The 14,366-nt window shown below is 36.1% G+C and overlaps 1 protein-coding gene across 2 annotated transcripts in view; it reads right to left on the bottom strand.

Moving 5' to 3' along the window:
- Nucleotides 1-14,366, bottom strand: part of Sesn (Sestrin) — a 211,859-nt gene that overhangs the window by 31,084 nt on the left and 166,409 nt on the right. The window contains exon 1 of one of the 2 annotated variants that reach the window (XM_018518882.1): nt 13,908-14,360. The exons of the other annotated variant lie outside the window; for it this stretch is intronic. Within the exon in view, the coding sequence (XP_018374384.1) occupies nt 13,908-13,940 (33 nt within the window). The 5' untranslated portion in view covers nt 13,941-14,360. Of the gene's footprint in view, nt 1-13,907; nt 14,361-14,366 lie in introns of those variants that run through there. 2 annotated transcript variants of the gene reach the window in all.

Consider the following 14,366-nt stretch of genomic DNA (forward strand, 5'->3'; position numbering starts at 1 on the left):
TGCTAATAAAAAAAGCATCGTGTAAATCAGGCCTTAGCGTGAGACGAGCAGTAACGCCTCGAGTTATGGCACTTGTTTGCCTGGCCTAAAACAACACGTCTCCTCCATCTGTGAGCAAGAGTGTGCCGGCCGGTCTTATCACACACACATGCGTGTACGCGTGTACGTGCGAAATAAGGCGTGCGCGGACGCAAGCTTACGCACAAAGTCTCCGGGAGTCTGGCCAACCCAATAATTTCACATGAGCCACGATTAACACAAAACACTCCGCTGAATCGCAAGGGACTAAATGGCATGAAATGATGTATTAATGCACACTTTATGCGTAACACGCAAACAAAATGATTTATCGAACATACCTAGCTAAAAGTAGATGAGTAAATATTCGCTTTCTAAGCGAGGGGAGACGAGTATATACGAGGTAGAATCAAAACTAGGGCAGGTCTAATGTATGCGTGAATTATATGCTATACATTTTGATATCACATATATATATATGGGTAGTACAAGAAAAAGTGCGGCCATTTCGAGCGGAGCGGATCAATTATCACCGTTATGGATCGGTAGACCGATTCGCTTGATAGCGAAGGACGTGTAAAAAATATCTCTCCTCTTCGGCGAGGAAAACAACACAGCGATAAAGAAATTAATCTCGCGCGAGATTTATTGCGACCATTGTGGCGCGAAACACCGCGCTAAATCTGGAGTAATCGATGAAGAATTGTGGAGAAAGTGACGGATATTCGCGCGATTTAATGATAAACAGGACTGTATGGCTAGATATGAAAAGATACTATTTTATTATTATTTTATTCTTGTCGATAATTATTGCGTTACAAAATATTTCAATATAAATAATTTTGTAACTTTATGCTGGTATCTAATTTTATGGAGTGTCTTGTGTTAAAAGAATGACGCAAGAGCAGCCTCTCTTTCTCTCTCTCAATTCGAGAATCGACTTACACACACGTACGCGCGCACGCACACGAAAGCGATTTCCTTGCCACAACTGCTCGGACTTGTTCGAGAAGCCTAGGAATTCCGCTTGCCCGTAGATCGACGAAGGGCCCTATTCATCCCACACAGTGGCGTAGACACAAGTCCTTATTCCTCACGAGGAACATCATTATCCCAAAAGAGACGATACAAAAGTTGATACTAATGGATCCTTTCGTTTATCTTTATGAACATCGAAAACTAATTTTGTATTTTTCTACTGTATATTAAAATCATTGTTCGCGATTACGGTACGTTTTAGATAACGTTAAATAAATAAGAGCAAAGTCTTTACTGCAAAATTCTTCAAAACGAACGCATCAGAATAATGCACTCGTTCATCTAACTTCGACAATTAATTTAACCCTAGTAAGCCATTGTTATTTTTGGTCACACCAGGGTCTGTGAAACCCTGCAACTTTGTTACGCTATATCTCTGGACTGAATACGTATTTTTTAGTTCGAAACATCTGAAATTTATACCTCGAAGTCAGACAAAGACAGATAAATATAAATCAAATAAATGATATTTTATTTTTAATTACCCTGGTAGAAATTTCATGCATTTTTTGAGCAGTTACTAAACAGTTACACCAACTTTTGTCTAATAACTGAAAAGGAAAACTACTTAGGATTCCAATCAGGATGTAACGCTTTGTTTGCAGTTACTGTATACAAAAGTTGCGTAAAATCTGAATCCATTTACTCCATAGAAACACAACAAATAATGGATATTAAATTAATTAATAAGCAAACCAACTGCTCGTGAAATGGACAGAATAACGCTCTATCAAGTTCTTGTCCATTTCCTACTCAGTATTGGCACAATTAATGAGAATACAGTAATATTAGATAGTAACTGAATAGGTATCTAGGAAAACTGCATACATTTCTACCAGAGTAATTACAATGCTTCAAAAAAATGTAAAACAGCAATGTAAAAAATCGCAAGGGTGCGTTGGACTCATGAGTGGTTTGCTATGGTTAAAACATTAATTTAAATATACAAATAAAACTTGGATAAAATTATTCCTTCTTCCGACACATATCGCCCATGTTTTTTCTCTTCACCAATAAAAAAACAATCTTAAGGTATTATAAAGCAATCAGAGGCCAGTATTCATAATCCGTTCTTATTTCAAGATTGTCTTAAGTAATGTCTTAAGACGCTAATACGGTTCTATGATTGGTTTACAATGTTTTAAGATAATCTTAAATGTAAGAATCGACTACGAATACCAGCTAGAGAGCCAAATTAGCGTCTTAAGACAATTTTAAAATAAGAACAAACTATGAATGCCGCCCTTAGCTACGCCACTGTCTTGAAATCGTATGGATCAGCTCGACCGTGTAAACATCATCCACCATGACTGAATAATCTAAGGTGCGTCTCGACTACACGTGTCCGCGTTACAACTCTCAAGGACGCCCAAATTCTGTCTCTGTGCGCCATATTACGCTCGACGAATGCCGATTGGCCGATTATTATCGACACGATTCCTCTCTTTCGGCCACTTAAGCCTTCGACCTGGGTCGTGCCCAAGTTTTTAATCGCAATTTCGAACACTGGAACCAGTCCAGGACCTATTACGTCGTATTCGTTCACTATCTATTATTTCGGAAGAGAACTATCGGATGATGCATTATAGAACGACAAAAGATGTCTGGAGTAGACGTTGTTTCTTATTCGCTGCGTCATTATGTTACGTAATAAAACATATATAAAACGTAAAAGAAAAGGAATTATATTTATCATTTTATTTATTATATTTATTATTATTGTATTTATTCTAACAAAAATATTCATAAAGAAATAACCTTTTCCTTGCTTTTAATCTTCTTAGTTGCATAAAAATAAAATACATGTTTAGCACGGACTTTTTAAAAATTGATTTTAATATAAATAAAATATTTTAATAACTCATAACAGTGTAGGTTTGAAATTGATGAAAACGTGCAGATATAGCTGACCTACACAAATAAATAATGCCTAATACTGGCAGAGTGTTTTCAAAGTACCCAACAACACGAGCAAACAAATTAATCAGCAGGAAGCGAACATCTTTCTCTCCTTGTTGAGTCGAGTCACGCAAGTGATCTGTGCTTCGAGACATATCTACCGATATCGGACTCCCAAGGTCATTCGGATAAAATCCGATAATTTAATTCGAACGATTTGGTCGGTCGATTTTCAGAGCTGAATACTCCTTCTTCTCCCCTCCTATCTCCATCGTTCTTTCATGGGCGCTGGACGCCATAGTTGTCTTCTCGAGGAACATATTTCAACATGAAGATACTGCTACTGAATATATAGGGTGATTCTTAATTCTCGTAACCAGTTTGTTTTTAACTCTTTCACGGTAGATTCTTCAAGCTAAAATATCCGAATAAGATTTTTGATTTCGTAACAATTGAAAAATGCTTTCAATAAAAAGAATCCATATTCGTTAAAAGAGAGAAGAATTCGTCATTAAGAATTAAGGGAAGAATTTGTCTGGGAGACATCTTGTAAAAAAAAGAGGCGGAGGCTGAGAAGAAGAGAGGGTGACGCCGGAGGGAAAATAAACTCAGCTGGAAAATACAAGAACGAAGATTGGAGGGCAGGGAAAAGGAGGGACGGAGGGGAGGAGCGAGTTTGCGAACAAAGGAAACTTCGCGGGTTCGATGCCCCTTTCTTATCAGTAAATGGCACTGTTATAGTCAAGGCAGCGAGGGCGGTCGCCTCATTGGTCGCCGGCGAGGTCGACGTCATCGTATCGATTGCCGGTCGCCACGTGACAGCCAGACGTTTCTCTCTCCCACGTTCCCCGTTCTCTCAGTCCGTCCTCCTCGTACTTAGGACAGCTTGTGTCCCACTGGCCGATTCGAGGCCGAGGCACACAAAGAACCCCTCGCCTCTCGTCCCGAATCTCGAATCAGGAAACACGCGAGTATAGTTTTGCTATAGTTCATGGGTCTAGCCATGAAAGTGGATATGGACGAGTCCGGAGTCCGAAATTATTGATTGTAAAATGACATTTGTACAATTTGCCGGATAAAATCGAGAAGAACATTCTAGATTTCGAAAAACTATAAACAGTAAGAAATAGTTTTACGCAATCGAAGCCAATCAAAACAAAGAGCCCCCCGCACTAATTGTAAGAAATATTAAATCTGGATGAAATGAATTAATTTTCACATATAATATAGTTTATAATATGATGAACAAAAGATGTCACGGATGTTCAATAATATATTTTTGAACTATGGTGTATCAAAATGGCTCTATGGGCACAAGTTTTATATTTTTGGTAGCTCAAAAACTATCTGTTATCGATTGAATCTTATTCATGATATCATTTATGCACCTTTATAAGCCACATTAAATGTGGAAATTAATTCATTTCACCGAGACTCAATTTCATACAATTAGTGCAAAGTCCTTTCGGTTTCGCATTTAAACTGATCGCAGTTTCGCATGATGATTTGGCTCCATTTAGCGGAACTTATTTTTAGATTATATTGTGAGTTCATTTAAGTAATAAGTAGAAGTATAATGCGCGAAGTGTGTATGTGTACACAAAAAGATCAGTTTTACTGAAGTATCTAAAAATTTAACTAGATACAAATTTGAAAATAATTTTGTTGGGTCATCAAAATAATTACGTACAACACTCAAACTGATTATTAGAATGTCCAAACTTTTTGCAGCATTGTTCATTACGCTTGAGATTCTTACATAATTATTTTGATGGTCCAAAATTACTTTTAGATCTATATCTAGCTAAATTTTTAGATATTTAAGCCAAATTATTTTTTCTGTGTGCAGATGAGCCAAGTACGTCCAAGCCATAAAAAACGCCAAAATTAGGTGGACTTTTGTCCGAAATCTTGAATATTTTCCAATCTATGTACAGAGTACCGTTAACTTGACTAATAACACCGGCAAATGTCTATTAATATAACCGCCAGTAAATTCTTAACAGTATATTCCCAATTTCTCGTACGTCAAACCGATATCATCAGTTTACGTAACAGCTAATAGTGATTTTACTGTGGTGATAGCATTGCAACGAGTTCGCCCATCAGTTACAAAAAAAAAAGACGAAGACTTACATTCGGTTTTGAAACGTTCGCAAAGAAAGAACCCCTCGTCTTTCATTCAGCAAAAGGCTTTTACGTCGCCGTTGTGACTAAAAAAAAGAAGAAGAGAAGTCGAGAAGAATCTACCGCGGATGGGAGACGAGGAGGAGGACACGAACGAGAGGAGCGAAGGCGGCCTATGACCGGTCATAAACAACATTGGAAACCAGAACTCGGATCTTCGAAACCAGTTCCAACGCCTGGAAAATAATTTTACGACGTCGGGGGAGCGCGGTGAGATAGAAGAAAAGGAGAGAGAAGAAAGGAGAAAGAGGAGTGAGGCGGGTGAGCGGCGTTTATTTCCGCCTTAGGGAGAGTTCCAAGGACGATGGAAGGAGTATGCGTACATTAAGAAACGTAAATTCCTGAATATGTAAAACACGACGAAAAATGCGAAAAATTTAGTCTCCTGCATTATGAGAGGCGTGAAAGTTTCTATCAAATGGAACGAACGATTTTACTAAAGTACTTAAAAATTTAACTAAACATTTAATCTGAAAATAATTTTGTTGGACCAAAATACGTAAGAATTTCAAGCATCAGCAATACTACAAAAAATTTTAACATTTTAGCAACTAGCGACCAATATAATTATTTCAACGTTCCATCAAAATTATTTTCAAATCTGGATGTAACTAAATTTTTAAAAGCGTCAGAACCATTTTTTCTGTGTGTGTATATATATATATACGTACAAGATGTACGGTGTATTTAATGAAAAGTAGAAAATTAAAATAATATGAAGTGATCTGATAACTGTCAATGGTAAAACCATTTTATTTCTCAACAGAGAATTCAGTTTATCACGAACGCCTCATGTAACAACCGAGATCTTCCGATTCTCGTTCGACAGACGGAAGTGAATTTCAAAAGAAGGCTGCCGTATATACGGAGCAATCGTGACATGTATCTCGACAGAGACAGAGATAATGGAGATGCGGGCGAGAGAAGATGAGGAAAAAAAGTAAAAAAGAAGATTCGATAACCGTGTTCTCGTATCCCGGTGAGGATTACCAGTCACCGCTGCCGGGACGTATACTCGTCAGGTTCGTGTTGAGGGATACGAGAAGAAAAAAGGGCTAGAAGAAAGGAGGGAAGGGAAATCGAATGTGCGCTCGGTGGCGATAAAAATAGACGAGCCACGTCTGATATTGTGCAAAGGTAGTCGCTTAATTTCGTCCCTTATTCGCCTCTTCCGAACGAAAACAGCGGACCACGAAAGTACACCGGACGTGCGCGAATTTCCAATTTCTCGCAAAAATTAAACCGGCGTGGCGGCGTTCGATATTGCGTAACTATAGTAAGCGACCACAAGAGAGACGTTAGAAGTGCGAAAGTAAACGACGTGCACACTCACGTCGACGTCCGTTATTCGTAATGGTGAGGCTGCACGAAGTCATTAGGGAGCTAGGTAGTCAAGTTATTTTTTTCCTCTTTTGTTAGAAAAGGTAAGGTTGGAAAAAGTAAGGGCCGGTCGCATCTATGTCGCTTACAGTTGCGGTTACATAATAATTAGCACGTTCCAGCTACAAAATTAGCAATCTAAATCAACAGTACTGTCGTAACCGCTAATGGATTCTTGGCGATCAACTAGTCGATTACCTTGAATTACAAATTTCGCTATTTGCGTTAATAAGTAAAGACAGCGGATGCATGAAAATCGTGAATATTCGAAAAGCGCTGGGTGTTGCATTAACAGAAAGTAAATTTTGGTTCGGGTTTCTTATTGCTAGAAAGATTCGTCGTCTTCGACAGGGCGAGGGAAAGGTGTCGATGGAATTGAGGAAGGCGAACATCGATAGCACCTTTTCATAAGAAACGTTTCAGACACGTACCTAAAGACGCTTAAAAAGAAACATCTGACAACGCGTTAAAAATTTAAGAAATAAAAGCCTTTGTAACTCTTGAATTTTTCCCTTCTATTCTTTCTGTATTTTATGTATTTGTGGGCAAACCGAGTGCATATCTTTTTTGTTTAAAATATTCAGCCAATTTATAATTTAGCATCAAATTGAAGCTTAAATAAAAGAGTCTCACATAAAAAATTCATAAAAAAATTTAATAAAATTCAATAGAATAAATTTCATTAAAAGTAAATATATATAAAGACTCTTGTTATAACATAAAAATAAAAATCTAAGTAAAGAGCATATAAGAGTCAATAATCAATAAGACTTGAATATAAAATATAGACATATAATAATAAAATTTCTCGATAAAATTCTTACAAATGTTTCGATAGTATAACAATAAAATGTCTCGATGATCTAACAATAATTACATGTTTCGGCTTCTTGATCGCTTTTTCAGATTTTCTATAACTGTAGTCGCAAACCGCAGTGGACGAGATAAAAAGATAAAACCAAGATTAAGACTAGTTCATCAATTAATGATCTTTCATTAAAAGTAATTTGAATTTTTAATAAAATTAGTTTAAATTAGTTTAATGAAGTTGGATTATATCATTACGATATTTATCGTAGATTCTGAGAATGTTAGTATTAAAAATGATCGCACACGATGGACGTTCTATTGCGGGATGTATGCTCAGGGACGAGATGCTTGTTAATTTGATGTTGAGACTCGGGCTGACGGAAGAGGGATGAAGCTGACGCAAGATCGAGAATATCATCGAAAATACTGTCTCGCGTTTTACTCCTACGGAGGACAAGTTATGCGAAAACACAGCTGCTTCCTGAAAGCACGTAATAGAACGCTCGCAATTTCATGGCATGCTTGGCGGCAGTCGTAAAAATAGACAAGGATGAATATTCACGCCGACTTTGTTTACGAGGAATCTCTTAAGGACTCCTAGAAAACAGTTTAAATTCGTACCTCTAAACGAGCGGTAATTTAATAACCGTAAACTAGCAGACTATTCTTATACTCGCCAATAATTTAATCATCGCATGCGAGACCGACAACAATGCACACAGTCAAACATATGTAGTTACAAAATAACTAAAATTACGCGCGCAATATATGATCTCTGGAAATTATTTATATAAAAAGATAATTAATATACACGAAGGAAAACAAATATTGCGGTTTGTGTTTTTCAATTTCGCAAGTCACATAATAATATTGAACTGTGTCAATTGTTGATTGTCGATTTTTTTTACATTGTTATTACAATTGGACTTTAAAGCTCGCAAAAAATTATGTAAACGCAAGCGGTTAAATTAGATGACTATCTGATTTGTCACCTGATTACTAAGTCATCACGGTTGCTTATCAGGCGGGACATGTGGCGGAGACCAAAAATTGAAGACCAATTTAACCGCGATAGTACTATCTAAACTAGTACCGCGACGTTTTCATTCGGATGGAATTAATCTTATACAAATTAATCACTGCGTATCACCTGATTAGTGGACTGGAATTATCGAGGTTGGCAAGCAAACGAGATAGAAAAGCACATTTAGACTTTGTTTGAGATAAATGAAACTTGAAGATACAATTTTGCTGAAAGATTTAGAATTTTGCTGAATACAGATCTCTGAAAGTAGTTTCGTTGGACCATCAAAATAATTTTATCGTTAAATTCATTGCTAAAATGTCAAAAATTTTTTTTTTGCAGCAATGCTTATCAATTTTTAGTTTTCAACGTAATTATTTTAATGGTTCGTTAAAATTACTTTCAGATCTGTATCCTGCAAAATTTATTTAAATCTTTCAGCAAACTCGTTCTTTCCGTACGCATACATGTACATATGTATGATAACGATATGCTTATATCGTTATCGACGATGATACTCACACATCCCGTAAAAGCACGTTACGAGGATTATCATGAAAGTTGCGTAAAACTCGGAAGTGATTCGTGCGCGTTCGTCATCGATCGTCCGGGAATAAAAAAAAAATGGAGGTTACATGGCAACAATAGTTTTGCAGATGTGCTAAAAAATTTAACTAGATACAGATCTAAAAATAATTTTGCTGAACTATTAAAATAACTATGTAGGACGCTCAAACTGTTATTATAGAATATTAAAACTTTTTGCAGCAATTGCTCATCATACTTGAGTTTCCTGCATAATTATTTTGATGATTCAACATTATTTATTTATTTATTTATATACATGATTTCCAGAGGTCATATATTGCGTGCATATAATCTTACTAGTTATTTTATAACTAGATACGTTTTTAGATATTTCTGCCAACTTGTTCTTTCCGTGTTCTTGTTCTTTCAATTCCAAATACATAAGAGAGCGAATTTATAATTTAAAAAAATATATTCTTAAATTCTTTGAAGTGAAATCTTACGCTAAAGGTCGAAAATTGAGTATATCTTTAAAAAGAATGGCTCAATTTTCAATCTTGAAGAGTGAGATTTCACTCGGAGCGAAATTTACTTAAAAAATTTTAGATAATACATATATAATATACATATGTTGAAAAACTAGAAGTCTTAAGTTTTTCGAGAAAGTGTAAAATTACGTAGAAATTTTCCCAAAGAAGGTCCCTGTTTTCCACGTTATGCTGATCAGTTTTTCTTAACATGCCACATTCCAATTATCACTTGGCACATACCTTCTAAAATTCCTTTACACAATTATCACATTACATAAAAACAAGATCAATTATCCACAAGTGCAAAAAGATCTCTACTCATCAATTTCACATTCGAATTACCGTTGGCTCCTCACTGGTAAAATCACGAGAAACTGCTTGATATGGAGATCCCGTTAAAAGGGAGAACTCGACGTTTCTAGAAAACCAAGAAGACTCGATGACGTTATCTCGGAGTGAGATCGGCACGCGATTAATCAGGTAAGGCGGACGATGGAATGAGAGAAAAAGAGCGAATAAAACAAACGCGTAAACAGAGAAGAGGAATTATGTGCTCGTCACTCTTAAATCCCGAAGACTGCCGACCAATCAGCAACGTTGAACACGATCACGCGACTCTTATTTACCGTCTCTATCTCTCGTTAACGTATTCTCTTTCTCTCAGACATCTTTCTTCCTCTCGCACCGGCAACCAGACGGCCGGCCGGCCGGCCGGCCTCTGTCGCTCCTCACCAGCGCGTTATTGTAGCTCTATTTCTGCCGATGAGCCGAGAAAAGTCTCGGTGACTTTTCAAATGTGTGCCGGCTGGCATGTGCAGGAGGACGAAAGCCGAGGACAATCGAGGAGCAATCAACATCGCATGTTAGCACGTTGACAAAAGGTCCGTTCACGTTGCTTGCACTCGCATCTTCGCTTTTCTTTCTTTTCGATGCCTGAATATTCATCTCATTGGCTGCGTTCAGCGGATTCAACAGTTGAGTGAACGTTTGCTGTTATTGGTGTATTCTTTTAGATCATCCAATCAGCATTTTAGATCTGGGTATCAATAATGAAACTTTATCCCTAGGATGGAAAGTGAAAAGTGAAAATTTTAACCATTGAAGTTAATGGAGAAATTTTTCACTTTTCACTTTTCATCTTAGGAAAAAAGTTTCATGATCGATACCCTGGAAGAATATATCAATAGCAGCGAACGCTCACTCAACTATTAAGTCCATTGAACGCAGGCATTCATTATCAACAATTTTTGGGGATTTCAAAGCAACGCGAATAGACTTAACATTCCCTACCAGGATTGTGTTGTAATTGTAAATTTCAAGATTACGCCTACACGAATTTCTGACATATCACTTACATAATATTTATACGAACTTTTTTGATGTAGACAATACAAACATGTAAATTATTTGGTCTGTTCGACTTGCTTACAGTTTTTACACTCAGCATCTTCGCTTTCTCTCTTTTCAGCGTCAAGTATATGTAAGTATATTTATCTCATTTTAAGTGTAAAAAATGTAAAAAAGTGTGAGCAAGTCGGGCAGACCTATTGAAAATTGGATAATACAGAATTGGTAACATAAACGGTGCAAAGTTCAGCTTAAAAAAACAGGTTATTTATTACAGCTTATTATTTAATTTTTTTGTTATTAATATATTAAATAACTTATAACAACTATCCTATTATATTATTTCCATTATTTTTAATAATGGAAATAATATAATAGGATAGTTGTTATAAGTTAATAAGGATAGTTAATTCTAACCTAACAATGTATGAATCTTCTGTATCTTCATAGGTTTAGATAGATGACAATTTTATACATAGTTTACATTGTTTAGGCGTAATGTGGGCTATTTATATTTTACGCGTAAATGTACAACTACCTACCGCTGTATTTTAACCAGACAGAATTACCCTGGAAAAAGATTTATACCGGAATTAATGCCACGCGAGAATTTTTATCGCTCATTTTAATCCAAGAGCGAAGGGACATTTCTGGTATTCGGTATCGCTTAGATTTAAATGTGTGTATACACGTAAGGCATTCATGTTTATCAAATTCCACTGTCAGTTTGAAAAATTAAAAGAGATTAATCCGGAAGACATTTTATTTTTTATTACGTAAACGATCACCTTAGATGTTTTTATCCTAATTAAAATAATTAATATTAACATATTGTATATTAGTAATTGATATTCGAATCGATTAATTCGAATTCATATTCATAATGTGATTATGAATATAAATTCGCTCACAATTTTCTAAAAAAAAAAAGTCTAATCAAACAAATATTAAATGGAACGAGTATGTTAAAAGAAATTATGACAGTATTTCTAAAATCAAGATTTTAATTAATATAACGTTTTTTATTGCGAGTTTTCGAAGAAATTGTATATTTAAAGATTCGTAAAGAAGTTATTTAAGAGGAAAAAAAATATGTTAAAAAAGAAAGACTTTTCATTCACATTTTCTCACTACTGGAATGTAAAAACATCTCAGGTTCTCAGGTGATAATAATAACCGGGCTAAAGGAGAGTCTCTCCGTAACCGAAACGTCGAAACAGACGGAACGACGAATAAAGAGGTCAATTATGGACGACGATTAATGGCTGATTAACCAATATTGTAACGGTGCGAAAAACAAAATATGTAACGACAGCATGACGAAAGAACGTGACACATTTCGTAAAGCGGTAGTTTTATCATCGCTTAAACGCGTTTATCTAGTTTTAAAGGCATTTACGTGCGACAATTACAGATATGTGTATATCGAAATATACATATACATAAACCATTTTGTACAAATATTTGAGGTAACATGCGCAAGAGACTCTTGCGGAGAGAATGCGATTAACTTTAACAACTACACTTACCACGAATGGAAATGTTTTTATCAGCGACACAAAGTGCTTAATACACCTCGCATGGAAAGTTTCAAACCGGGAAGTTATCGAGTCGATCTATGATACGCGTTTCTAGGCTTAGATGTAAAGAAACATATCTCGATCACAGAAACTAAAGATCTTATAACAGAATCTGGCCACGAGCGATTACGTCAAAATCCTATGAGAAAGAAAGGTATATATACATTTATAAAAAAATGTCTGGTTGAATTAATTAGAATTCTGGTTGAAAATGGACAAATCAGAATTTTCTGGCTAAATCTATTAAAATTTAGTAGAGTCGAGATAACCGGAATATATTCTGATTATTATAATCAGAATTTTCTGGTTCGTCCAGCTTCAACCAGACATTTTCTCATTATTAGTATACTTTCTCTGTGTAAATATTATTTTATTCTAATACTATCTTCTTATACTATCTTATACTATATATCACTTTTTAATCTTAATTAAAGTTACAGAATGAGACAGTATAAATTAAAATAGGATATAATATTCAGTAAAAACCTTGTATTTAGAAAATAAACACACGTATAATTAGCAATTTATTAAAAAAAATAATAAAACTGAATAATAAATTGCATAAAAAACTATATATAATTAGCAATGTATTAAAAAAAAATAACTGTTTATTCCTCAAAATTATCTTACTTAAAAATATGTGTGATAAATACAACATATTATCTTAAAAAAAGAAGAAAAATAAATTGTAATTTGACACAAAAGTATTCGTACAGTCGAGAAAGTTGGCTTCTAATTGTAAGACCAGGAATATGCAAAGCTCTTTTGTTTATACAAAATAGAACGTATACTTATAAAATTATTAATTAATGTTTATTTTCAATAAATAAAGTTTTTTTTTCATAAAAATTTCCTTCGTACGAATACTTTTTGTATTCACTGTAATACAAAGAAAAAATAGATCTATATATATCTATATTATTATTATAAAAAAGCTCATCAGAACCTACATCGGCTGTTCGGATGCACAGAAAACTCTTTATTTTTTCGTGTGAATGTAACAAAATGAATAAAATAAACGTTTTGAGACCCTTCAATTCGGGTCCTTATCAATATATAATAACATATAAATCGAAATTACATAAATAACGCAAATTCCAAGATTTTTTATATTTTTCACTGATTCTTTCGAGCCTGATTATATATATTTGTACATTATTATACCTTTCTCTCGTATAATTTTGACAAACTCGCTCGTGACTCCGTTATAGAGTCTCGAACAGGAACTTTCCACTTGTTGCGAGCCGGCACTCCTCGCCGGCGCCGGCTTGATTGTTCGCGTCGCGTCGGGAACGTCGACGCTCGCTCTCCTCTGATTTCCGGAGTTCGGGATAGTCTCTCGGTCTACCTCATCCACCCTGAGAGCGAGAAAAGCGTCGACGCGACGGTTCGAACGGTCGCCGCGGACACTCGCGCGTCCGCCAGGTGACAACAGCGGGTCGATACGTCGACGTGCGGCGTCCGACCTCGCTGCACCAAGCGGAAAATTTCCCTCGAAAAAGACGAGCGAGGGACAAAGAGAAGAACGAAAAAAAAAAAGAAGAAGAAGAAGAAATGAAGACTCACGTCATCGGGTCCAATTTGACCCATGCTGCCCATGCTGCAGGCACCACGATCAGCGATCGTATCCGCCGACTGCGGGTCGTTTTCGTTGGCAATGGGAATCTTGAAGGCCTTTTGATAAACACACTGACCAATAAAAAGTTCTCGCAGGCACACCCCGGCTGACGACTGTTCCTGATTTGCTACTCTCTTTCTCTCTTTCGATCGACTTGTTTATCCCTGACAGATCGCGCGAGCACAACGACGAGATTTCGCCGACGTGTGCGAGATTCCGACAATTTAGCGAACAATTATCAGTATTATCACCGGCGATTTGGCGAATCGGTTTCGACGCGACACGTCCGTGAGTTGTCACTACAAGTAACGAGGAATAAGGTAGCGTGGTTACGATCAGTCATAATATATCACAAAAGGGAAGCCTCTCTGGAGCTCCTCCCGAAAACTCGGAGACGACGGAGGCGG

This window comes from Trachymyrmex cornetzi, unplaced genomic scaffold, assembly GCF_001594075.2.
Source record: "Trachymyrmex cornetzi isolate Tcor2-1 unplaced genomic scaffold, Tcor1.1 scaffold797, whole genome shotgun sequence".
In the NCBI taxonomy this organism is placed as follows: domain Eukaryota; kingdom Metazoa; phylum Arthropoda; class Insecta; order Hymenoptera; family Formicidae; genus Trachymyrmex; species Trachymyrmex cornetzi.